The following is a 26405-nucleotide window of genomic DNA, read 5'->3' as shown; positions in this document are numbered from 1 at the left end:
GTGCTGTTTAGATATGTGCTGTTTGTTGGTTTCTCCAGAGCCCAACCTGCTGCCACGCTCCACACCTGAAACAAAGGGTGGGTTTCCAAGACAGCTTCCCATGTCCCGATTGCAAGAGTCAGATTCATAGGCTAGTTTTCCCTGCTGAGCTTTGGAATACACGCTGTCAGTGGAAGTATCTGCAGCACAACTGTTTACCCAGTAACAAGTGTATCAGACAAAAGGGCAATTATGGGTCATCTGAATATAGGCAAAGCAGTGGCTTTCTGTGTTCATTGGCCATTGTTTGGACAGCAGATAACATACCGCCAAGGGTTATTGGCTCAATTTGTCTGTGGTTTTACATAATCAGATATCACTGTGGTCATTGCTACACTGCCACCACTGGAGTAGCACCAACACCCACAATGATATTTTTTTTAATAGCAAAGGGAGCCACGTTGCCCATAAAACTCCAAAATCTGTATTAGTGTAATGCCTTTATTGGGTGAACTCAAAGGTCACCCCCCCCACACACACAAGGCAATGTCATACAAAACAGCCTTTGTGCAGGAAGGTGGTGAATCTGACCTTTCCTCCGAGGCAACACAGCATATACGTAGAGTTCCCAGGTGGTCTCATCCAGATACTAACTTGAACCAAACCAGCTTAGGTGCAGCAAGGTTGCTGCATCATGTGCCTTCAAGGCCATGTCTTGGGACAGATCGGCTACATCTCAGATGATGGCATTTTAACGTTCGTATATTAAATATGAGTGTGAATTATGCTGAGCTCCTGGGATTATAGCACATCACAAAGCTAAACAAGTAAAATGTACTACTGGTAGGAAACCTGTAAAAGACTAGAGGGAGACACACAGTAGCAGCAGTGGCGTATTTCTCTTCATCGACCCTTGTGAGGTGAAACAAAAAAACAGAGGAGCGTTACATAGTTGGCCTAGAGTACCGTAAAGTTCAGCCGCTCAGTTGTCCCTCCAGAAGTGTGACACAGGTGTCAGGAAGAGGCAAGCAGGCATATAAAATGGGCTCGTTTGTTCAGTGCTGCTGCCCATCCCAATTTCAGAAACCAGTGCAAACGCATGAATAAAGTGAGAGAAGGAAGCAAGATTAGGAGGAGTGTAATCGGGCTTCTCCACCTCCTACTGAGGAAGGGTAACTTTAGACACGAGGCCTCCCCGCCCCCGCATTCTTCAGTGTGCGCACGCACATCTGCAGGCCCTCTAGAAGAGGTCTTAACTGGATACCTCTAAGTGGCTTTCCCACACAAATAGCAAGAGGACCACCCCCACCCCAGTTATAGTCATCTTCCGAGCTAGCCAGAATATTGCTTCTTTTAATAGGGAGGATGTGGAGTATGAAACCATCGTGACAGTAGTTGGAATGCTGGGGGAGAGGCCCTGCCTGCTCCGTGTCCAAGGAAGAGGGTCTTACGATGAGAAGTATGAAGAACAGCTCAAAAGCCAAGCACCCAACCAACCGCTTTTGTAGCAGCTGTGGAAAAAGCTGCTGCTAATATGTGGATGTAAGGAGCTTACCTGGTTTTGCTAATTGATAGAAAACAAAAAGCAGTAACTTTTATTGACGTTTTGGCTATGTAGGCTTGATTTCTGAAATAAACTTATTTCTGTTTTTAAGCAGCTGTGTAGCCAAATGATTGCACCTCAAGTAGTTTTAGTAACCCTCAGATGAACTTCACAATAATCATTATCTGCTTTACCTTACAACATGGCTTTAACATTGTTTTTGCTGTTGGTAAAAAAGAAGAAGAAAGGCTTGTCCAGGTACTTAATTGACAAGAAGCTCTTTCAGCATGTCCAGTTGTGTCAGTACAAAGCCAAGATGTTTCAGGCCTGACTGATCCCTTACTGGATTCCAGCAGTGTCGATGTTTCCAGTACTTGGAAACCTCTGGCATGGTGAGGGGTTAGTGATGGGACATGCACAGTTGTAGCAAAGAGGTCTAGCCAGGTTATGTCCCTTTGAGCATGGCTCAAGTAGATTCCTGAGTCCATGCTCAAGGTTGAGCAGAAGGTAACAAACCCATTCAAGACCATCAAATCATTCTATACTTAAAACAGAATGGTAGTGAGATCCTGATCTTCGTCAAAGGGCCCAATTTTATGTGGTGGGAATGTACATTAAGGACATTTTAGTACTGCTGTTTTCTTGTAAATCAGGAATGAAAGAGAAATAGAGTATAAGAACTTGAGAATTCAATATGCGAGAAAAGAAACAATAGTATTACATAGCCTTTCTTTTGAAGTCTCTCAAAGATAATCATCCTGAGGTTTTACTGATGTATAGATTCAAATATCTTTAATCAACTAAAGATCAGTTCCATCCCTTCAATAGGACATTAAAGCACTTGTGCCTTGCATATCATCACAGATGCTTAAGGTATAGAGCATATCTGATCTCAGATCAGGAATGGGGGCAGGGGATGGACTACATGATCCAGCAGGATGAACAGATCAGTCTAAATTCAGTTCATGCCAAATTTACTTTCTCTAAAAAGTCTATCCCATTTGCATGAGTATGCATTTTTAGAGTCTGCCCCCCCTTTTTTTAATGAACAGTGCCTTAAAAAAAAAATTCAACAGGCAATAGCCATTTGGAGCAGCTAAAATGCCCTAGAGACATTATACAGACATGGGAATGGTGGCACATCATTGTATCCTGTTGCTCCCAGGAGCATGTGTGGTCTCATTTTCTAGGCACTCCATGTAACTTTTACCTGTATCAAAAATATTTTTTAAATCTTTTTTTTTTAAGGCAGCCCTCTGACCACCTTGTAGAATTTGCTGGGAGTGCGGATTCAAAAGAGGAACATGTCCCAATCCACACATTAAGCCCACTGATGTAGACCAGGCACATTTTCTTCCAAATGCAGATCCACCAAATTCCTTCAGCATCCCCACTTCCCATAGAAGTTACTTCCCTAAACAAAGCAAACCCACAACCCTTCTCTTCAGCAGTTACATATGTATCATTACCTGTTACTCAGTGAACGATTCATGAGGGGACCCATTTGCAAGGGGACCTATATTTAATCTCTCTTCTTGCAGTTAGTTTGGCTAACTGAGGACCCCCTGTGCTTGCTACATCCCATTCCCAAATACACAATTCCTTTAGGCACCGAAGCCCAAGATGAGTTTCCTCTAGGCAGAGGGGTGCTCCATTAATTCTGCACTACAGGAAAGATTCATGATGTCGAGTCTGTCCAAGCCACTCCAATGTAGCAAGTATGTCTTCCTTTTCAGTCCAATGCTAGATAAACCAGGAGCTGTGTCAGCATCTCTGTTGGAGGCAGAGTCTGTGACTGGAGGGTTGCAAATACCACAGGGTGGCAGGATAGAAGTCGGGCTCTGTGGGATGTATCCCACCTGCAAGCTGCATATTAAGCATGTTTTCATTAGACAGATTTATTAAAAGATTCATCTATTAGGACCCATTCACCATTCGCACTTGCTGGAATGTTCCAGGTGTTCAGAGACTTCAAGCAGGCTGGAGTTCAGTTCACTTCCCTGGGTACTCAAACACTGCTGCAGCTCCCATGCCTGTCCCAATGCACATCGAGACTACACCATACCCTCTGTAATGAGAGTGTAAGTTAGCACATAGCTCAATTTCTATTGTAGGATTTAAAAAATTCAGTTGAAATCAACTCACAGCCAGGTCTAGTACCCAACTATTTTCACATATGGACCCACATTGCAGACTTCACACCATAGAATATAATAAGAACACAGAATCAGCAATATAATAACACCTCCTCACAAATTCTTGCTAGAATAGTTTGCGCGAGGGCAGCTGAATTAAATCTCAGCCACACAGGATAGTGTAGACCAGTATTCCTAAACTGTGACGCAAGGGAGCAGATAATATGCTGTGAAAATTAATTCAATTTAAAGGCTCCTGTGAGCCCACTCACAGAGGCTGCCTGCTGCATCTCTGTATGATGTATTACTTTGGCATTACCCCCTTCCAGTCAAGGGGCATGTCCAGAGAGGTGTCTCATGCAAGAAAGGGGGGAATCTAAAAGTGGCGGCGGTGGAAGAGTGCCTCAGCTATCAGAAGTCTGGGAAACATGGCTTTCTACTCAACACAGTTACAAAGATTTGGGGAGGGGAAAGAAGCAGGTGGTAACTCTGGCAAAACTTATAGTGCACTTAGAAGGTTACAAGTCTAAACAAGATAAGCAAGGCCAAATCAAAGGGTCTACCCTAAGCAAAACTCACATGCCTATAAGCACCACGTGAAATAACTAAATGTAAGTTCTTTGGTGCGTTCCCAACTTCTGTCCTCTAGTTAGAACTTGCAGGAGATCAAGTTTGGTGATAGCCTAACTCCTGAGCAAGTTTCTCCAGTTGAGAAATTAACTACATGATCCCTTCAACAGTTTGTAGGGCAGGGAGACATCAAGTATCACAAGTGTATGCGTTTTTAGCAACATGCAGTGTTGAGCTCCACGCTTCAACGTCCGAGTCAATGCAGATCGTTCCACACATACCTCTCCCCCCTACGCTTCAGCTCGTTGAGCAGAGTGACAACCTGCCGAGCCCCGGTGCAACCCAGAGGGTGTCCCAACGCAATGGCGCCACCAAGAGGATTGATCTTCTCCATGGGGATACCCAGCTTCTCCATGCAGTAGACCGCCTGGAAAAATACCACAGTGTCATCTTCAGGAGCCTACTTTGGCAGTATCAACTGGCCTCTCCCTCAATTCTTCCAGATATTTTTATTAAAGGGATTTCACATTTTTAAAAAGTTGAATACAATTGTTTAAGTTCTTATTCAGTATCTCCATCTCTGCATGTAACGTAGGACAGATGGAAACTAGAATCTCCTGACTAATGACATGACCAAGGAATGTAGGCACTCCAACAGATGCACTGTACTTCTGCAATTCACACTTCATATAACTGCAGTTAAAGGAGCTCCACATCTAGGGGACGAGCTGCTGCCAGGGCACTCCACATTCCACCCTCACAGCAGAAACCACGGGGGGGGGGGCAGGGAGGGGTGTCAATCCACATCCCCTCATCTGCTAAAGACACTCCGAACACTGGAGGGGATGGAATGGTAGTCTGCTTTCCACCATTGCTGGTGCTGAGATAAACATCAGAAAGGGGGGAAATGTGGGTCAAGTAGGATTTTCTGTTTCCATTAAAACTCTCATGGCAGCAAAGAGCTCTTACACTTCCTCACCACACTGCAACTACGGCCTCTGCTACTCCTAGCGGTCTGAAAGGGATTCCATAGAGCAGAGTGGCTAAGCTACAACAGCACAGTTGGAGCCGGTTTTACGTACCACTGAAACACCACCTGCTTAAGGCATCCAAGACTAATCCTGGCCAAATATACACATTTGTGTATGAGTGCACACAGGCTGCATGTATCTCTACATATGTGGGTTGTTCAAGGGGTAGGAATGAGGGACTGGAGGCTAGTTATGCAGGTGCTACCAGAACCTGAAATCCATTCCGCCTCCCCTCTTAATTACTGCAGTTAGAAACGACTTATTTTATGATAATTCCATCTTCATGTTGCCAGCATGTTACAAAAGAAGTGATGGGCAACTGACCCTTTGGTTTTAACAAAGCCTATCATCTCTGGAAGAAGCCTGAATCCGTTTGGTACATTGCTGCAAAAGAGAGGAAGACTGCTCCCCCCTCACTCCAAGGTAACTCAGGAAAAACAGCTCAACAAGATGGGCAAATCTCACCTGACTAGCAAAGGCCTCGTTGATTTCAAATATATCAATATCATTCACAGTCAAACCTGCATGTTAAAGGGAGAAGATGCTGAAGTGACAATGTATAATATAACCTCCCAATACTTTTCAGTGAAATTTTATGCGTACCTCTGCCCCTTTCCCCAAACTAACAACGGCATATTTGCAGCTTATTTGGGTCATAAAAATCTGGATGCTCCATCCACGCCTGCCCTTCTATGTTTAACTGTCAGACAACTGTTCACCATAGCTTTTCTGTTGCTTCTAATAACAAGGTCTCAGAAAATAGTTGCTTAATGCAGGGTTAGCATGTTTCGGACACATTATATCATTCTACTCAGCTGAGAAAACAGGCGAGTTTCTACAATGGTTAAGGTACCCCTTTCAGTGAAGCCACTGGTACACTGCATTCCCCAGAAGCAGGCCCAATAGCTAAGGCTTAGCAGCACTGGGAAACACAGAACGCCTTGCTAAGAACGGCTGCCGAGGTACAGGAGCACCGAGCGTATGTAACCCAAACAGCAAGTGCCATATCTAAACCAAAATTTACTTCGAACATTTTCTAGGAATAGCTGAACATTCAAGAGTAATTTAAGAACTGTTTACACAGTAGAACTTCCAATATCCAGCTTACAATAGATCTTTGGCCCTTTGCACATAGCAGCAGCACTGGGGCAGCCGCTTCTGCGTGGTGCAATGGCACCATCTGAATGAAACACGGATGAGCAGCATCTTGTCCTTCCGCAGCCCCCAAGTGCCAGTACACCTGAACGTCCCACGCTTTTTTCCGAAAGCTTGAGAAATTCAGATGTACCGGCACTTCGGGGATTCTGCCAGAGATTTAATTTAGCCCAGAAAAATATTCCCCTCACTTAACTAATCCAGGTGTCCGAGGTCAATTCTTACCAGCCTTTTCCAGTGCCGCCGGAATGGCATAAGCTGGCCCTATGCCCATGACATCAGGCGGGACTCCGACCACAGCATACGATTTCAACACCCCAAGGACAGGAAGGCCAAGCTGTGATGCTCTGGAGCGTTTGGCCAGGAGAACTGCAGCAGCACCGTCACTAACTTGGCTGGAATTACCTGGAGTAATCAGAGATTTCACATTGCTTATTTTTGGGCTCATCTAGGCAGGTTTCAGCATTCCTAGCAAGCCGAGTTAAAAGAATACAGATAAACCGGTATCATAGCACAAATGGGTTAGTCGCATTACATCCAAACAGAAACCTGACCCAAGAGTCGTGTCTATTCCTAGCCATCTGCAGACCTTTGTGGTCAAAGAAAGTTCTACTGCCTGTCTTCATAAAGAACTATACAGCTAGTCCCGCATGTAGTCATCTTTTGATTAGGAGTCCAGCAGTACCAGGAAACCATTTATAGCTGCTACTACTACTAGAGTTGCTAGCAGCTATACAGAGTAGGACCAATTAATGGGATTCAGACAGAATCACCATTGCTTACTATTTTTTATAGTTCTCAAAATGAGAGAATTCTAGTATCTAGTGCAGATTGAAAATTACAGCAGCCACAAACTCCAGCATTCAGGAGTTGTCTGGCTTTCCCATCTTGTCATTTTTTAGTAGTTTGTTGTTTTGTTTTCCTTTACTGTTGATGTTGCGTTGCATCACGTGGCAACCAAACATTACTTACTTAAGAGGCACTGTCTAAGCCTATGTTTCAATGATTTGCATAATTTTAGAAACCTAGGTTTCCTTGGTTACTTAGTTAACCAACTTAGTTAAATGCCCTGTGGCTTCATCTCCTCCTAATTCTGTTCCTGCTCCTGGTACTTACCAGCTGTAGTGGTTCCATTCTCCTTGAAGGCTGGCTTCAGCTTAGCCAAACCTTCTAATGTGGTGCTTGGCCTGATCCCTTCATCCTGGAGCACAGTGATAGTTTTCTCATTGCCCTGGTTGTCAGTGATGGTAGTTGTCACAGGAACAATCTCATTTTTAAACCATCCCATCTGCTGGGCTCGAGCTGCTCTAGAAGGCAAAAATGCACAGATTATTACTTTTATACAACTTTTTTTTAAAGCCCAAAATATGATTGTATTAAGCACAGGGTGAAACCTATGCAAAGGGTGAATTAAAAAGGCCCCAAACATGTTTTACAGCTTCTAGGAATAACATCTCCAGGAAGTCTCCTGACCTAGCACAGAAGCATGCCAGGAAGGAGGAGTTCTATGCACTAGCTATACATGCTGTTTGCTCCCAGAAATGGAGCCTGCTGTTGTGTAACTCCCTTCCATTTGAACATAAAGTCTCTAGTCATTTCAATTATGCTTGTGCAAGGATCTCCCTTGAAATGAATAGGGGACTGCACAGCAGCACTTGTTGAATCACACTTTGAAACTACAGAGCTGCTGTCCACCTTTTGCACAAGTGCAGGTGACATTAATGGAGGGGGCTCACTGGGTTACTCTCACAGGAAACGTACTGCACCCACCTGCACAAGTATAGCACACTTCGTAGTACATACCAGTTTTTTAAAACCCAGGTGTGGGTTAAATGCTTAAAGCAGGAGGCGAGGGGCCCAATTTTATGAACAAAGGAGCAAGAAGGTGAGGAGAGGTAGAACCTGTTTGGATTCATGCCCTTGTAGTCCAATGCTTACACTCCCCGCCCCCCCCCCCCCGCCCCCAAGGTGGGGTCTAGGGAAATGAGATTCAGAAGTGGGAACAGTTCAGCCCTGCCCCGACACACACACACCTTTTAGCGTGACTGGAGCATACCTGTATTTAAATGAACACTGGCTGTGTTCAGACGATCACTGGGGGAAACAACACAGTATGGTTTGTTTCCCCCCGCCCCCACGCATGCTGGTTGTGCGGCTGGCATTTCCTTAATTACCTGTGCCACATTGTGGGTCGCTGTGTCTTCTGAACCTAGTGCATGGCGTGGCGGGGGTAGCTTCTCACCCACCTCACAACTGCATAACCATGGTTTGCAGGGTGGGTAATAAGCTACCCCCGTGGCACCATGCACGGGTTCCGATGACATGGCAACACACAGCGTGGGTAATTAGGGAAATGCCGGTCACACAACTGGCAGGGGCAGGTGAAACAACCCATACCATGTTGTTTCCCCCACTGATTGTCTGAACCCAGTCACTGTGTTCCTAGCCTTAAATATAGCTCCTGAGGTACTGTGTTTATTATGACTCTACTGGCAACTTCTTTTTAGATACTAAAAGACTGCAGGTTGTTAAGTTGAACAAAACTCTGATATTGGGCAGACAGGCAGGACGGTATCTTTGCATTCAGTGACAAAAAACAAGTGATCCAAGAACTTGCATGTTCCTACGCCCCAGGGAAACACTGGCCCACTAAGATTATTGCCTTGTATGTTTTGTATCACCGCCACAACTGGCACCATAACATCTGTTTTATGCCAAGCTACAAAATATTGAACATACATAGAACTGAGAGGCTGCAATTACCTGGCTAATGTACACAGCCTGCACAACACAGGCGACAGTAAGCTACAATTACAGAAGAGGTACACTGCATTCAACTGTCAAGAGTTGAATCAAACCACCTAAGCCACACAAAAAAGTAAAATACATACACTGGGAAGGGCAAGTGACAGCTCAGTGGTAGAGCCCAAGGGTCCCAGGCTCAGTCAGCATCTCCAGTTTGGGCTGGGAAAGACCTGTGCCTGAAATCTTGGAGAGCTGCTTCCAGCGCCAGGCAGGGGTGGGCAACCTGCGGCTCATGGGCTTTGTACCACCATTCCCCCAGCTGTTTTGGGCCTTTGCTGAATTTGCTGCTGCAGCAGTGGCAGCCAAAGAGAACCACAATTTTCCTTTAAGACCATGCTCCCCATGCACCTTGTTTTAAAGGAAAAGCGCTGCTTTTTGCCACCACAACACCATGCTTTGATGGAAAAAGGGTGGCCAAGCAGCAATTTTGGCAGCAGGGAGGGATGCAGAAGTTGCCCACCCCAGTGTAGGTAGCACTGACCTAGAGAACCAACGGTCTGACTTGGCGTAAGGCAGCTTCCTACATCCCTACCAGATCACATGTCATCCTGAGCAGGAGGGTGGGGTGGGAAAGAGATGACATTCCCATCAACACATGACCTGTCAGGCTCCCAAGCATGAGCAAGTAGGAGGGAGTGTATGCACAGGCTCCTATGACTGGTGGTGCCACAGCAATGACAGTGAGCTGGGCTAGACTCTGAATTTCCTGGGAGGGAGGCCAAGTTCCAAAGGTTGACTAGCCTGGCAGCTGCTTCCCTGACTACACACCAGGCAGACACCCAACAAGCCAAGGGGTCTTGCTGTAAGCCACTATATTGCCATCAGACACAAAGGATCACAACAGAAAGAACCAGTTATGGAACAACACAGGATGATCTGACACAGTTTAGCCACATGGTGTAAATGAAGTCTGACTACAGCCAAACACGACACTGAGAAACACTGGTATTCAAATCCATAAGTCATTAAGCAGGTCCGTCTCTGGGACTTCGGGGTTTGCACAGAAACATGAGAACCAGAAAAAACATAAGCGTGGCAGAAAGCACATAAAAAGCAATGGGAATTGGCCAGTTGTGGGAGAGAGCAAAACGCTGCCTCTCTCGTCAACCTCCCCCACTGCCAATCATTTACTTTTGTTGGGAAGCCAAGGCAAAGGCATCTTGCTTTTTCCGGGAGACGCCAAATCTTTCCGCCACATTCTCAGACGTTATTCTGAAAAACAAGATTAGGGTGGCACAGATTAATCCAATGGTTCAGAAGCTCTTTGCTTCTCTATAAAAATAATGGAACAATGAAAGAACCCTCCCTTGGGAATCATTTTAAAAGTTCCAGATGGACTAGAGCCATATGTGTTCAGTAACCGCTTTCATTTTTTATAATTCCAAACGTTTCTAGTCCATAATACTGCAAAACTAAGCTTGTAAGTATGTGGGCAATAACTGGTGAAACACTGAAGGGTGAGGTGTTGGGGATAGGGAGGAGAGACACTGAACAGGATTTCCAATGATCAATGCTACAATTAGCTCCTTGTCCAAACTGCTGAAAAACTGAATTTGTGTCACTTGGGACTGAGTATGCGCTGCCTTCATGCAAATTTTGGACTTTTTTGCTGCTATGTATACACAACGCTGTGTATGGCAGAACAAGGGCACAATGTTAGTGCAGCTACCAATGCTATATTGGATGCTTTATATATCTCCCCTGCTAACTGTACTACAAACTCAATAAGCAGCAATTACTCACAGGCACACACTTAAATGAAAAGCAGTGTCAAGAAAGCCACTCTGAAATACAGAAAGAGATAAAAATGCTTACCCCATTGGGATAAGACAATCTCTGGCTTTGGCATTGTCCATCATACGAGAGCTGAGGTCCCCAGGGTTGCCAACATCGCGTAGAGACATGCTCTCCACTCTGGAGTAACAGAAAGGCAGAGACACTTTTGTAAATACCATTCATATGACAGGACCACATATGAATTCCTGAGAAAAGAGAATAAAACAGATAACTGATATTTTGATATAAATAACCACAAGAATCCAAGATATTACATGACAGAAATATGAACTTTGCCTGAATACACAACTGTGTCTACTGGGTGATCTAGAAAAATCACTTAAGGCTGCAATCCTATACCCACTTACCCAGGAGTAAGCCCCATTGAACTCAACTTGAGTTACATGTATAGGATTGCACGGTCAGTTTTCTTCTTCACTCAAAGGGTATTTGAAGAGCTCAAATGTACTAACCACATTTACTTAACCTCCTAGGTGGATCCAATGAAAACACTGTCATTTATGCACACCCTCCAGCAAATTCCACTGTTGTTCTGTACTATCAGGCCAGGACTCTAAAACGAGACTTCAATCCTACCTAGCTTTAAAGGATTAACTTTGAAATCTGATATTTCCAAGCAACTGTGTGTAGAACCACAGCATTAAAAAGCAACATGACAAGGCAGCAAAGGTTTGGTGTTGTGTTTCTTTTTTAAAACTTTCAGAACCAATTCTGTATCATCTTGGACATAGGTTATTTGTGATACTTTCTGAAATGCTCCTGCTTATTACATTCCATCTCAAAATATTCATTAAGTGAGACGTTGTGGATGTCACTGTACCCTGCTCATGACAGCCACCCATCCAAGGTCTTAGCAATTACAGCTACATTGTGTAATGACCAAATGGAAGTCCTGATGCCTCCAGAGGGTTGTTTGCCAAATTGCCACCCAAAACCAGTAAGCAAAGGGTTTTCAGGAGAGCAGGTTTGATGGTCACAGGGACAATTACCAGCCCCAGACCAGAAGAGACCAAAAGTCTCATAGTATTCGGGTATCAACCACAACTTTCCACTTCCAAGTGTTGCATAGCTGCCCAGTCTGCAGTTCTGAATTCTACTCATCTATACAGCCAAGGAAGTGCTGTAGTATAAGCCCCTGATAGCAGTTACCGAACACAAAGGACCAAAATTCCAAGGCAGGATGGCTGAACGTTAGCTAAATGCAGCCATACTGCCTGGCTTTAAAAAGTGGTCTGAGTCTTTCCCAGCGAAAGCAGCACACACCCACATCAAGGCTCGGCTGGCATTGCATAACAGAAACTTTACGACAGAAATTTTACGACAATGGAACCAATTACCTAGGGAGGTGGTGGGCTCTCCCACACTGGAGGCATTCAAGACGAGGCTGGACAGCCATCTGTCAGGGATGCTCTGACTTGGATTCCTGCATTGAGCAGGGGGTTGGATTCGATGGCCTTGTAGGCCCCTTCCAACCCTGCTATTCTATGATTCTATGAAACTCGAGATCAGAGTGCTCAGTTCAGGAATCCCAGAGCTTTCAACCTTTGTCCTACATTATTCCAGCATGTTTGGTAGCATGTCATTCAGGTTATGCTGCCCGACTTGGGAATCGGGATTCAACCTGTTTTGGAGGGATTGTGCTCCCCTAAAGGGTCAGGTTCATAGCTTGGAGTAGCTCCTCGTGCGTATGCTTTCCCTGGATCTTCAGGTGGCAAGGAGCGCATTTGTGCGCCAACTGCAACTCTCCTTGAGTTTCTCTAACTTGGCAAGAGTTATCCATGCCTTGGTTACATCATGCTTAGACTACTGCAATGTAGTCTCTGTGGGGCTACTCTTGAAGAGCATCCGGAAGCTACAATTGGTGCAAAATGCAGCTGCTAGATCTCCACTAGTTGCCCATGGCTTTCTGGGCTCAATTCAAGGGGTTAGTTTTAGCCTTTAAAGCCCCAAACGGCTTAGAGCCAGACTATCTAAGGGACCACCTGTCTCATTAAGGATCTGCCAGGATATTAGGATCTCCAGGAGAGGCCCTTTGGAGGGCACCATTATCCACAGAGGCCGATTCTCGGGCTTTCTCCTATGTCACTCCCAAACTATGCAATGCACTCTCGCAAGAACTACAGTTGGCCCCCACTCCCTTGGCTTTTACAATGGGTGTGAAGACACATCTTTTTAACCTAGTATTTTAAATTATGTTTAAAATAATTTGTCATGTTCAAATGTTTTACTGTTTTTAATATCTTTTTTATTGCGTTAAGGTTTTAATTGTTTTAAAATACTGTGTGCAGCCTTGATGGCTTCTTAGCTTATAAAGCAGTATATACATGTTAATAAATAAAATTAAAATCTAGATTAAAACAAGGGCTCATTTCTAAAAGATATAAAGCTGCATGCCCAGGCAAAAACACACTCTCCCCCCCAAATATTTATTTAGCCACAACAATGGATTTGACATTCATTTGGAAAGATTACGTGCCACTCTACAGATGCAGCACTTGAACATCTAAAGCATGCAAGCAGCTCATTTTCAAAATGCCCTGTGAAGTAGAGCTAAACATGAAGGCTTAACCATGATCTCAACCAGCAAGACCAGGACTGACATGTCATCTGAACAGCAGCATCCTCTTGATAAACCAAACACTTATTTTAGAAGAGTATAATTTAAAAGGGTTGAAGCTACACTGAGTGCCGCAAGCTGCTTATTATACTAGCATGAAGAGCATTTCCAGTGCTTTTACCTTACTAATATCAGTTGGCCCTGTAATGCCAATTTTACAGATGTGGAACTGAGGCAGGGAACTACTTACCTTCAAAGACCACCACTCAACAGTCTGTGACTTTTTAATCTAGGACCAATCTCCACACTATACTTGCACTATCCTGCCTATTAGGAAGCTTGCCACAGCACAAGTTTATACTAAAAAATTCAGAAGAGTCATTGTATGTAACAGGAGACAGATGAGAACTCAGCTCAAGAGTACAGATGCTTACAGCAATTTGACTTGTTTCAAGTCTTATAATTGCTTTTACAGGCATGAAAGAGATTACAAAATCATCCAGACAAAAATGCCTGCATATTACAGTTCAGAAACATCCCCCTCCCCCTACATGGAACAGCTGGCTGCTCTTTATAGGCTACTGCTGTGGAATTTTCTGAAGGAGTACGGTCGTAGGAATAACTGAAGAGGAAAGGGGCGCTCCAAGTTGGCAGTCACACAGACTACTGCAGGTAGCCACGTGAATTGGAGAAAAAAACACTCATCAACCCTGCTGTGATCATTAATTCCCACAAGTACTCAAGCAGCAATAGTCATCAATCTCTTCTCTGAATGCATTCTGGAAAAAACAGGGGACTTAATTCTAGGAACAGTCCCCAGCAGATCTAAGGTGTTTGTGTTACTGACTATCCTATTGATTTCCGTTAGGTACACAGTGTGACATAGAATCATAGAATAGTAGGGTTGGGAGGGGCCTACAAGACCATCGGGTCCAACTCCCTGCTCAATGCAGGAATACAAGTCAGAGCATCCCTGACAGATGGCTGTCCAGCCTCGTCTTGAATGCCTCCAGTGTGGGACAGCCCACTACCTCCCAAGATAATTGGTTCCATTGTCGCACTGCTCTAACAGTCAGGAATTTTTCCCCCATGTTCAGCTGGAATCTGGCTTCCTGTAACTTCAGCCCATTATTCCGTGTCCTGCATTCTGGGATGATCGAGAAGAGACCCTGGCCTTCCTCTCTGTGCCATCCTTACAAGTACTTGAAGAGCGCTATCATATCTCCCCCCAGTCTTCTCTTCTCAAGGCTAAACATGCCCAGTTCTTTCAGTCTCTCTTCATAGGGCTTTGTTTCCAGTCCCCTGATCATCTTTGTTGCCCTCCTCTGAAACCTCTCCAGCTTGTCTGCATCCTTCTTCAAGTGTGGTGCCCAGAACTGGACACAGTACTCCAGATGAGGCCTAACCTGTGTTGAGTAGAGGGGAACTAGTACTTCCTGGGATTTGGAAGCGATGCTTCTATTAATGCACCCCAAATTAGCATTTGCCTTTTTTGCAGCCACATCACATGGTTGGCTCATATTCAGCTTGTGATCTACAACAGTTCCAAGTTCTTCTCGCTTGTCGTGCTGTTGAGCCAAGTATCCCCCATCTTGTAACTGTGCATTTGGTTTCTTTTTCCTAGGTGCAGAACTTGGCATTTATCCCTACCAAGATCACTTTGAATTTTGTTTCTGTCTTCCATTGGGCTATCCTGCCCAATTTTGAACATTTCCATCATCAAGAAAAACATTCAAATCCCAGCATTGCCAGTCAACCATTCGCGGTCTGTTTAAAAATCTGTAAAATGGGAGGGTTGTTGTACAGAGCAATTTAAGACTACCGTGAGCAGATTTTATAAAACATTCTTCCAAATGGCAACAACACCCAGCACAAGTTCCACTCATGGACGCTGTCATGCTTTATTCAAGTGCAAAGCTTACTACGCTATTACCAGCACTAATATGCCAGGTGTTTTTAAAGCCTATTTCATACTTCTGCAAATAATCAGCATCAAAGAAGCCTCTTTGAGGCCTCCATATCAGCAGTCCCATAACATTAAATATTTTTATTATATACTTGCAAAGAGCTCCAGAATGTTGTTATATACTGACAAAGCATCACCATTAGAAAGAGCAGAGGATGATCATGCAAAAATCTGTCTTACCCACAGGCCATGCCAATGTCATAAGATCCATTTCTGATGCCACCTGAAAATAAAATATTTAAATCGAATCAGGCAGACTCCACACACACCCCTCATGCCAATGTTGCACACAGAGAGAATTAGTTATCTGGGGTGGGGTGGGGGAAGCAGCTTGCTCCTTTGCTAAGATGGTAATATTTTCAACAATGAATAAATCTCAGCAGAGCTGATTTCTTTATCACTTCTAAAGAGAATATTCTGAGATCTTCATGGAAAGTAACTTATTGGCCCAAGGACCTTACTCCATCTATCAATAGGCATTAAAAAGGCAAGCTACCCAGGAAGCTCAGCTCTAGCCATTTCAATCTTCACATTTCACACTGTCACCTATTTTGATGACGGCTTTCAAAAGCAGACTAGGCCTGCTTTGTCTTCTGAAATCCCACAAATGCAGATCTCGTGGCAAACATCTGCTACAACATAGATTCCTGAGAAACAGGGCTTTTGTTTGTAAGACAAGAAGTTACAAGCCTTTACTGGTGGAAATGTATTTGAAAGTGTGCAAGTAATGTCTGAAAAGGTTACATTTTGGGGTAGGAGTGGGACAACCTGTGCCTCCCTCCTAGCTGGTGAAATTAATTTATATACATCCCAATGCCAGCCCTCTCCTCCTGCCATCAAACCAGATTTCTAAACCTGCAAAACTTCAAGTATTTGGCTAAGATGCAAAGTGGGCATTTCATGCTAAATAGGAGCATTTATTTAGCTCCGACTGAGTTACTGAAATGCCAGATTTTGAGCATGGAATGGTTATGACTTCTTCGCATGAAATACAGCCATCATTCCCCTTTCTTACCAGCTATATTGATCACAGCTTGCAACCCAGAAGAACACTGCCTGTTAACACATGATAATGGCACAGTCTCTGGAATGCCACTGAAACAAGACACAAAGTCATTCATTAGCACATGAAGTGAGCTGGAAAACATCTCAGCGTAGCCAATTCTGACACTGGTAGACTAAGTAATTTTAGGGACTCCTTGGGTTCAGATAATCTCACCTTGTGTTATAAGAATTTCTCCTAACAAGATACACAAGCCGCTTCAGTCAGAGTACCTACACTTAAACAGTCACAGTGAAGTTAGTGGGACTAAGGATCTGATGCGGTTTGGGGACTGATGCCCAAATATTATAGCTAGAGAACACTGAAAGCTGCCTTATACCAAGCACTGTATATTGGCAGTATTGTTTACTCACAGACTGGCAGCAGCTCTCCAGGGTTTCACAGAAGTATCTTTTCCCACTTCACCTAGAGATGCCAAGGACTGAACCTGGAATCTTCTACATGAAAATCCATCTCTACCATCTCTCCGTAGCTCTTTCTGAAACTGTACTACAAACATAAAGGCTCAAAGCCCAAGTGGATTTTATCATAGTGCAATGGTAGGCCATGTTGTGACCATGACTGGTGTGACCATGACTTGATGGTCACATCCTGGCTCAACCCACTTTTTAAAGTATAGCAAGCGGTGATCTGGACACATGTATAAGCATTCACAGAGACCTACAGCAACTTTGCCCCATGAAAAACCTTGAAGTAGCAGTAGGACTTTGTGAGTATATCACCAGGCTCTGAGATCCCAGCATAGGTGCAATTTGCCACTTTCCTGTGTGGACTGCCAATTATTTGTAAATGAGCAGCTATCTGTCCCTGCCTTTCCAAAGGGTATGTGACCCCATCCTCTTCAGGCTAAGTCAGGCGGCCATGATCTGCTGGGAGGTGAGGAGAGAACAGCAGCATAGTGCTAAATGGTTGCACATACACTGTTTCTCTTGGCCTCTTCTACCCTAGCTCAGAATTACTTAAACGAAACAGCATTCAACTTGCTCCTTATCCTGTGGAACAACTATCAAGCTCCATCTCTTTATTTCTCCACCCCAAACTTGTTGTATTCTCTTGCCCATGGAGAACACAAGAAGGCGTTTTCACCACACCTCTTACCCGCTCCATAATGTATGATGAAGTTCACAGAAAGTAGGACAAAGACAGAGCTTCTCTTGATCTGAGAGTAAAACTACAGCATGAGCTGGAAGCCTCAGAATCTCTGTAGCCTTCCCCAACCTGATGTCCTCCAGATGTTTTGGCCTACAACTCCCATAATGGCTGGGACTGATGGGTGCTGAAGTCCAAACCATCTAGAGATCATTAGGGTTGGGGAAGACTGCTCTATGGTGCCTCTTAACGCAGCACCAGGGAACTTGTGCCAAGTATCTCAATTTCAAAGTGTTAAATAGCAACATTCACCTTAGAAACTGTCCAATTCTTGCTGTTAAAGCTCCAGCACCAGGTTGAAGTACGTTTCCTAAGTGCAAAGAGATTAATCCACTTTGGTTATTTGCAGTAGAGATGCACCTCCATATACAAATCGCAGCAATCAGCATTTTAAAAAGAAATCAGACTACTGTCCATTCCCCTGCCCAGAAGAGAGATCCAAATCAGTCTAACGCAATGTTACCACATTAATGATTGCAACAGCATGAAAGAGGAGAAACAGGAAGAAAAAATGCACAGCACTGCAACTTCAAAATGAATTACTCACCGACACAGATATCTCCCAGCTTCTCAGGGCTCAGATTTAGGTCTTTAAGGACAGCCATCATGACTTCAGCAAGAAGCTCATCAGGTGTAGTGTCCTGGTCAGGGAAAGCAGGAAGGGAGAAAATCTGTTCTCTTGTGTGTTCTGGCATACTCACTCCACTCTATAGACTTCACCAACTACCTGTAAGCAGGCCCTTATGCCCATCCACTCCTTGATGATAGAGGATCTCCTCCCCAAGAAAATATCCTCATGTCTTCAGCCCAAGAGCTCTGTTCCTTTTCACAATCTTCCTTCTACCATGTGCCTGTATCACAACTCTTTCACCCTTTATTGGAAATACCAAATTGCACTCTTCTGGAGTCCAGATGTTATGACTTTTCTTCAAACATAACCCGCCTGAGACCTTTACACATCCTTACCCTCTTTCCCTTACCTCGGAGGATCCTTTCCTACTTTATGCCTCCACCTACTGTAGCCCTTCCCTTGCTCCACCCTACCCAGGGGATTAGACAAATAAATGCAAAGTAAGTTCACCAAGAGCCATTAACTACAATAGTTAAATGAAACCTCCATATATAGAGGCAGCATGCCACTGAAAGTAAATGGGGTGGGGTAAGCGCTACTGCATCCTTTGCAGCCAAACATGGAGAAGCTCTATACAGTCAGTAAAAACAAGACCTGGAGCTGACTGTGGCTCAGATCATGAGCTTCTTGTTGCAAAATTTAGGCTGAAATTGAAGAACGTCGGGAAAACCACTAAACCGTTCAGGTATGACCTAAATCATATCCCCTATGAATATACAGTGGAGGTGAGGAATAGATTTCAGGGATTAGACCTGATAGACAGAGTGCCTGAGGAACTATGGACGGAGGTCCGTAACATTGTTCAGGAGGCAGCAACGAAATCCATCCCAAAGAAAAAGAAATGCAAGAAAGCAAAGTGGCTGTCTGATGAGGCTTTACAAGTAGCTGAGGAAAGAAAGGAAGCGAAAAGCAAGGGAGAAAGGGGAAGATATATCCAACTGAATGCAGAGTTCCAGAGAATAGCAAGGAGAGACAAGAAGGCCTTCTTCAATGAACAATGCAAAGAAATCGAGGAAAACAACAGAATGGGAAAGACTAGAGATCTCTTCAAGAAAATCGGAGATCTCAAGGGAACGTTTTGTGCAAAGACAGGCATGATAAAGGACAAAGAAGGCAGGGACCTCACAGAAGCAGATGAGATTAAGAAGAGGTGGCAAGAATACAGAGAAGAACTATACAGGAAAGATCTGAATGTCCCTGATAGCCATGATAGTGCGGTCACTGAACTTGAGCCGGACATCCTCGAGAGTGAAGTCAAGTGGGCCTTAGGAAGCATTACTAACAACAAAGCTAGCGGAGATGACAGTATTCCAGCTGAGCTATTTAAGATCCTAAAAGATGATGCTGTTAAAGTGCTGCACACAATATGCCAACAAATTTGGAACACTCAACAGTGGCCGCAAGACTGGAAAAGGTCAGTTTACATTCCAATTCCAAAGAAGGGCAACGCCAAAGAGTGTTCAAACTACCATACAATTGCGCTCATTTCACATGCCAGCAAGGTGATGCTCAAAATCCTACAAGCTAGGCTTCAGCAGTATGCGAACCGAGAACTACCGGAAGTACAAGCTGGGTTCCGAAGAGGCAGAGGAACTAGAGATCAAATCGCCAACGTTCGCTGGATCATGGAGAAAGCAAGAGAATTCCAGAAAAACGTCTATTTCTGCTTCACTGACTACGCTAAAGCCTTTGATTGTGTGGATCACAACAAACTGTGGCAAATTCTGAAAGTGATGGGAGTACCAGACCACCTTACCTGTCTCTTGAGAAACCTGTACCAGGGTCAAGAAGCAACAGTAAGAACCAGACATGGAACAACCGAGTGGTTCAAAATTGGGAAAGGAGTACGACAAGGCTGCATATTGTCGCCCTGCTTTTTTAACTTATATGCAGAGTACATCATGAGAAACGCCGGGTTGGATGAATCACAGGTCGGAATTAAGATTGCTGGGAGAATTACCAACAACCTCCGATATGCAGACGATACTACCTAATGGCAGAAAGCGAAGAGGATCTAAAAAGCCTGTTGTTGAGGGTGAAAGAGGAGAGTGCAAAAGCTGGTTTGAAACTCAACATTAAAAAAACGAAGATCATGGCATCTGGCCCTATCACTTCCCGGCATACAGAAGGGGAAGAAATGGAAGCAGTGACAGATTTTACTTTCTTGGGCTCCAAGGTCACCGCAGACGGTGACTGTAGCCATGAAATTAAAAGACACTTGCTCCTTGGGAGGAAAGCTATGGCAAACCTAGACAGCATAGTAAGAAGCAGAGACATCACCTTGCCAACAAAGGTCCGTCTAATCAAAGCTATGGTTTTCCCAGTAGTAATGTAAGGCTGTGAGAGCTGGACTATATGGAAGGCTGAGCGCCGAAGAATTGATGCTTTTGAACTGTGGTGCTGGAGAAGACTCTTACGAGTGCCCTGGACTGCAAGGAGGTCAAATCAGTCCATCCTAAAGGAAATCGACCCTGAGTGCTCATTGGAAGGACAGATACTAAAGCTGAAGCTCAAATATTTTGGCCACCTAATGCGAAGAGAAAACTCTCTGGAAAAGACCCTGACGCTGGGAAAGACTGAAGGCAAAAGGAGAAGGGGACGGCAGAGGATGAGATGGCTAGATAGCATCACCGATGCAATGAATATGAACTTGAGCACACTCCGGGAGAGAGCGCAGGACAGGAAGGCCTGGCGTGCTATGTCCATGGGGTCACGAAGAGTCGGACACTACTGAACAACAACAACAAGTGCTACTGCCTTTAGAAAAAAGGTAAGAGCAGCCCTGCTGGATCAGGCAAAGTTCCATCAAGGCCAGCATCCCATATACAACAGTGGCCAGTCAGATGCTTCAGGGAAGTTCATGACCAGGGCAAGAAGACAATAGTCTCCTGTTGCTGTTTGCTTTCCAGGATCTACCCTTCAGAGTTGCACTACCCTGAATACAGCTTTCATTCAGCTATCACACCCTGCTTGTGGGCTTCCTTGAAGTATCCAGGCAGCTGCTTGAACAGTCTGGTACAGCACAGTGGAATAGGCTTCTGCTCACTTTGCAACTTTGGGAACTACCCCTGATTTTCTGAGCAGCTCTCCCCTGTTAATCCCAGCCTCGATTTCCCTCCCTGCCTCAAAATTTAGATAGTAAGCTCCTAGAGACAGGGACCTTTCTTCTTATACTTTGTAAACTGCCATATCCACGGAAACACACATACCCCACACTCACTGCCAGCTGTTGCTCCCTCCCAACCTATTTTTCAAGAAGCAGCGAAGTCTCTCCCCAATTTTGTCTCGTTTTCCATTGGAAGGGAGTAATGCATGGACCTGGGAGCCTCGCCCATGTACCGCTCCACATTCTTATAGGGCAAGGCCCGGGAGAGAGTATAGAAAAACGGTTATCTCCCAACCCATGTTACAGCTTTTCCCTTTGAAATTTGTCTTTGGAAATTAACACCCCACCCACTCAGCCAGCGTGTGTTTCTAGTAATTTATTTAAAATCTATCCCACCTTGTATGTCCACAAATCCTTCCAATGTGGCTTAAAAAGTAGAAACCAGGAAGACAAAATAAAATAAGACAATTGAGCCATAGCTCAGTGACACAGCACATGTTTTGCGTGCAGAAGCTCCCTGGTTCAATCCTCACACCTCCCGGTTGGGCTGGAAGAACTCCTGCCTGAAATCCTGGAGAGCCGCTGTCACTCAGTGCTGATAATACTGAGCTAGATGAACTAATGTTCTGACTCAGTATAAGGCAGCTTCCTATATTCCTACTATCAGAGCAGGCTGAATTTCTGATTTTGAAAAGTTTACATATTGCTGCTGGGTTTTAAGTCGCTGTCCAATCAATCGCTTAAGGTACAATTCCTTGCATGTTTAGACAGAAAAAGTCCTACAACTCCCAGCATGCCCGAGCCAGCATCTAGAACGTTTTTCTGTCTAAACATGGATAAGCACAGGATTGTACCCTTAATAAGTTTTATATCAGTGTTGGGCTGGGCTGCGAGAATTTTTTTGGTGAATAAAAAAAATCACTGTTTTAAAATGAAGGGATCGGCGTAGCACAAATATAAACTGTTTTAGTTGTTCAGACAGTTTAATAAATTAGGATGAGCTTTTGTGGGTTACAGCCCACTTCAGATGCTGCAAGTGGAACTCAAAGCCTCCAGGTCCACCTACGCATCTGACGAAGTGGGCTGTAACCCACAAAAGCTAATCCTAATTTATCAAACTCTCTAAGGGCAAAATCCTATGCATGTTTAGATACAAAAAAAGTCCTACAACTCCCAATATTCCCCAACATAGCTGGCTGGGGAACGCTGGGAGTTCTAGGACTTTATTTCTGTCTAAATATGCATAAGATTGTGTCCTAAAACAATTACACCCTAAAACATGCAGGGGTAAAACATTATGGAGAACTGATGGCTATTTTGTCTTCTGTTTTAAATGGAGGACTAGATGTTCTTTGGTGTTTTCTAACTATACGGGTCCATGGGCATGAATACACTATGAATTTAAGGCACGCTGTGGAACGCTGGGGGTTATAGGACTGTTTTCTGTCCAAAAATGCATAGGATTGTGCCCTAAAACAGCTACAGCTATATTACTTATTTATAGAATCATAGAATAGTAGGGTTGGAAGGGGCCTACAAGGCCATCGAGTCCAACCCCCTGCTCAATGCAGGAATCCAAGTCAAATTTACAATATTTATATACCACCTCACGTCTGAAGAGATTCCAAAGCAGTGAACAATAAAGGATATGAAGATAAGATTAAAGAATAAAACCCTATGTAATAGACTTAGTTTATTATTAACATAATGTTAATAGACACTATATTTGTTCTACACTTAACCCTTGAATTTGTAAACAGAAGGCTAACACAGTTATACTATGCTTTAAAATGAGTGTATGTTGTAGTTTTGTTTTTATTTTATCTCTTACCTTACGCCAACGACCACATAATAAAGTTACTTACTTAAGGGCACAATCCTATGGCCGCTAGTCAGCGACTAGACAGCCATAGGATAGGTCTGTTCCCTCGGAACCGACCTCCACCCCTTCCCGTGCTGCCTTGTAGGCAGCACAGAACGGCCTTGCGCTTCGAAGAGGAGTACGGAGCGGCAAAAACAAGGTGTTCCTGGGGTGTGTTGGGGCGGGGAAGTTGGGAATGCCGGTATGACACACCCTACACGTCGTCCGGCTGCTGCTTCCCGCACTCCGAGGGCCCATGGCTAGACAGCCGAAATCAGCTGTCTAGCTGTAAATGCAGGGTGGTTGAAGCACGGACGATCCCCTCCGCGCTTCTCCTGCCCTACATTGGATAGGTGGTCACCTCTGAGTTCAGAGGTGGCCGGATCGCGCCCTAAGTCACTTTGGGAGCGCTTTTGCCCTGAAAGGCATCCTGGAAGACATATGCTGAATAAATAAAGCCCTAAACAGCTTGCGGCCCGGTTATCTGAAGGATCGCCTCCTCCCACATGTGCCTGCCCGGACCTTAAGACCATCCTCAACGGGCCTGCTCTGTGAGCCCCACCAAAGGAAGTGAGGCAGGTGGCTACCCGGAAGAGGGCCTTTTCTGCTGTGGCCCCCCGGCTGCGGGATGAGCTCCCTAGTGAGGTTCGCCTGGCACCCGCGTTCTATTCCTTCCGGCGCCAGGTGAAGAAGGCCTTTTTATTTCCCCAGGATTTTAGCATTTCATCTTCCTAGTCTTTTCGCTCCGGCGTTTTAAATCCGCATTTTGTTTTCTAAATCCCCCAAGGTTTATGCCGGCCGGTGCTGCCATAGCGCGGTTTTGAGCGTTCACACCTCACATTGCTTTATGCCGCGCTCCGCGGCCCTGATTTCTGTGAACGGCCCAGAGAGGAGCGTCGGCTACCGGGCGGTATCGAAATGAAAGCACACGAACAGATAAACAGACGAGATGAGGCGCTGCCTCAAAGCGAGCTGCGGCTCTGGTCCGCCCAGAACCCCAGCCGCCCCGGGCCCCTTCGCGCAGGGCGGTTAGTGGCCGGTATTCCGGGGGGGTCGCACCCGCCTCAGCGCCTCTCAGCTGCCTCAGCGCCCCCCACCCCCTACCTTGAAGCCGCCCCGCTTGGCTTTGGCGATGGGGGTCCTCAGCCCGTGGACCACCACCACGTCGTCGCCGTCGCCGTCGCCCGCGCCCGCCCCCGAGCGGGCGGGCCGGGAGAAGCCCAGGCAAGGGCTGCCCCGCGGCGGCCCCGCGGCGGACAGGTGCCCGAGAACCACCTTCACGCGCTGCATGCTTCGCTCGGCTCCTTCCCTCGGACGACGCCGCCCGCGCGCGGCACGACGGGAAACGGCCCCGCCTCCTCGCCGCCGCCGCCGCCGCCATCTCACTGCAGGCAGGGGCTGGCCCCGCGCGCGGCCCATAGAGAGTGTAAAAACGAAGAGGCGCGCGCCGGCCCCGAGCGCTCGGCGGAAACGAAGCAAGCCTCCCGCGCTCAGCGTGGTCTACCGTCGCTGCCGAGCCCCGCAGCCGTGAGCGGCCCTCCAGGTGTTTCGGCCTGCGAAGCAAATTAGGTTCAGAATGTATTATTTATTCTCGGCTTACTGAGTTCAGAACGTGCTTCTCTTAAAATCGCTTTTAAACATTAAATGCAGAATCGAGTATTCATTATTGCGTAGCATTATTCATTTAAAATGTTTTAATTGCTTTAGGACATTAAAACAATGTATTAAGTTCAGCATTTTCTTCTCTTAAAATGTTCTACTCGTTTTTAAACATTAAATGCAGAATCGAGTATTCATTATTGCGTAGCATTATTCATTTAAAATGTTTTAATTGCTTTAGGACATTAAAACAAGAGAGCCAGTGTAGTGTAGTGGTGAGAGTGACGGACTGGGAGCCGGGAGATCCGGGTTCTAGTCCCCACTCGGCCATGGCAGCTCACTGGGTGACTTTGGGCCAGTCACAGACTCTCAGCCCAACCTACCTCACAGGGTTGTTGTTGTGAGGATACAACGGTGAGGAGGAGGATAATGTCAGCCGCCTTGAGTTCCTTGCGAGAGGGAGAAAGGCGGGGTATAAATGCAATAAATAAATAAATAAATAAAAACAATGTATTAAGTTCAGAATTTTCCTCTTTTAAAATGTTTTACTCGTTTTTAAACATTAAATGCAGAATTGAGTATTTATTATTGCTTAGCATTATTTATTTAAAATGTTTTAATTGCTTTAGGACATTAAAACAATGTATTAAGTTCAGAATTTTCTTCTTTTAAAATGTTTTACTCGTTTCAGTGGTTCTGCAGAATTGAGTATTTACTATTATTTAGCATTATTTCTGCTTCATTGACTACGCTAAAGCCTTTGATTGTGTGGATCACAACAAACTGCGGCAAATTCTGAAAGTGATGGGAGTACCAGAACACCTTACCTGTCTCCTGAGAAACCTGTACGAGGGTCAAGAAGCAACAGTAAGAACCAGAGATGGAGCAACCGATTGGTTCAAAACTGGGAAAGGAGTACCACAAGGCTGCATATTGTCGCCCTGCTTTTTTAACTTATATGCAGAGTACATCATGAGAAACGCCGGGTTGGATGAATCACAGGTCGGAAGTAAGATTGCTGGGAGAATTATCAACAACCTCCGATATGCAGACGATACCACCCTAATGGCAGAAAGCGAAGAGGATCTAAAGAGCCTCTTGTTGAGGGTGAAAGAGGAGAGTGCAAAAGCTGGTTTGAAACTTAACATTAAAAAAACTAAGATCGTGGCATCTGGCCCCATCACTTCCTGGCATATAGAAGGGGAAGAAATGGAAGCAGTGACAGATTTTATTTTCTTGGGCTCCAAGATCACCGCAGACGGTGACTGTAGCCATGAAATTAGAAGACGCTTGCTCCTTGGGAGGAAAGCTATGGCAAACCTAGACAGCATAGTAAGACGCAGAGACATTACCTTGCCGACAAAGATTCATATAATCAAAGCTATGGTTTTCCCAGTAGCAACGTACGGCTGTGAGAGCTGGACTATAAGGAAGGCTGAGCGCCGAAGAATTGATGCC

The 26405-nt window shown here is 45.1% G+C and overlaps 2 protein-coding genes across 4 annotated transcripts in view; one reads left to right on the top strand and one right to left on the bottom strand.

Moving 5' to 3' along the window:
* The window catches only part of DLEC1 (DLEC1 cilia and flagella associated protein), a 56751-nt gene extending 54528 nt beyond the window's left edge, over positions 1-2223 (top strand). For both annotated transcript variants that reach the window (XM_084859424.1, XM_084859425.1), the window contains exon 38: positions 1340-2223. In XM_084859424.1, the coding sequence (XP_084715550.1) occupies positions 1340-1487 (148 nt within the window). In that variant the 3' untranslated portion in view covers positions 1488-2223. The remainder of the gene's footprint in view (positions 1-1339) is intronic.
* ACAA1 (acetyl-CoA acyltransferase 1) lies at positions 464-24680 on the bottom strand. 2 transcript variants are annotated; one of them, XM_084859427.1, is made up of 12 exons: positions 24453-24680; positions 18298-18391; positions 18003-18060; positions 16554-16633; positions 15719-15761; positions 11034-11132; positions 10350-10430; positions 7530-7720; positions 6639-6818; positions 5724-5779; positions 4509-4654; positions 464-3590 (listed from the first exon to the last, which is right to left on the bottom strand). In XM_084859427.1, the coding sequence occupies exons 1-12, from the start codon at positions 24636-24638 to the stop codon at positions 3515-3517; spliced, it is 1290 nt and encodes a 429-aa protein (XP_084715553.1). In that variant the 5' UTR covers positions 24639-24680; the 3' UTR covers positions 464-3514. The 2 variants fall into 2 exon arrangements, with proteins under 2 accessions (XP_084715553.1, XP_084715554.1); XM_084859428.1 differs by lacking the exons at positions 18003-18060; positions 18298-18391; positions 24453-24680 and adding an exon at positions 16955-17185 and having other exon boundaries at positions 469-3590.
* Positions 24681-26405: the final 1725 nt, after the last annotated feature.

The sequence above is a fragment of the Heloderma suspectum genome, chromosome 5 (assembly GCF_057233095.1).
Source record: "Heloderma suspectum isolate Gila_16-S chromosome 5, 16-S_ref, whole genome shotgun sequence".
Lineage (NCBI taxonomy): Eukaryota > Metazoa > Chordata > Lepidosauria > Squamata > Helodermatidae > Heloderma > Heloderma suspectum.
The sequence above is the reverse complement of the archived record's forward strand: the minus strand, read 5'-3'. Positions and strand labels throughout refer to the sequence as shown.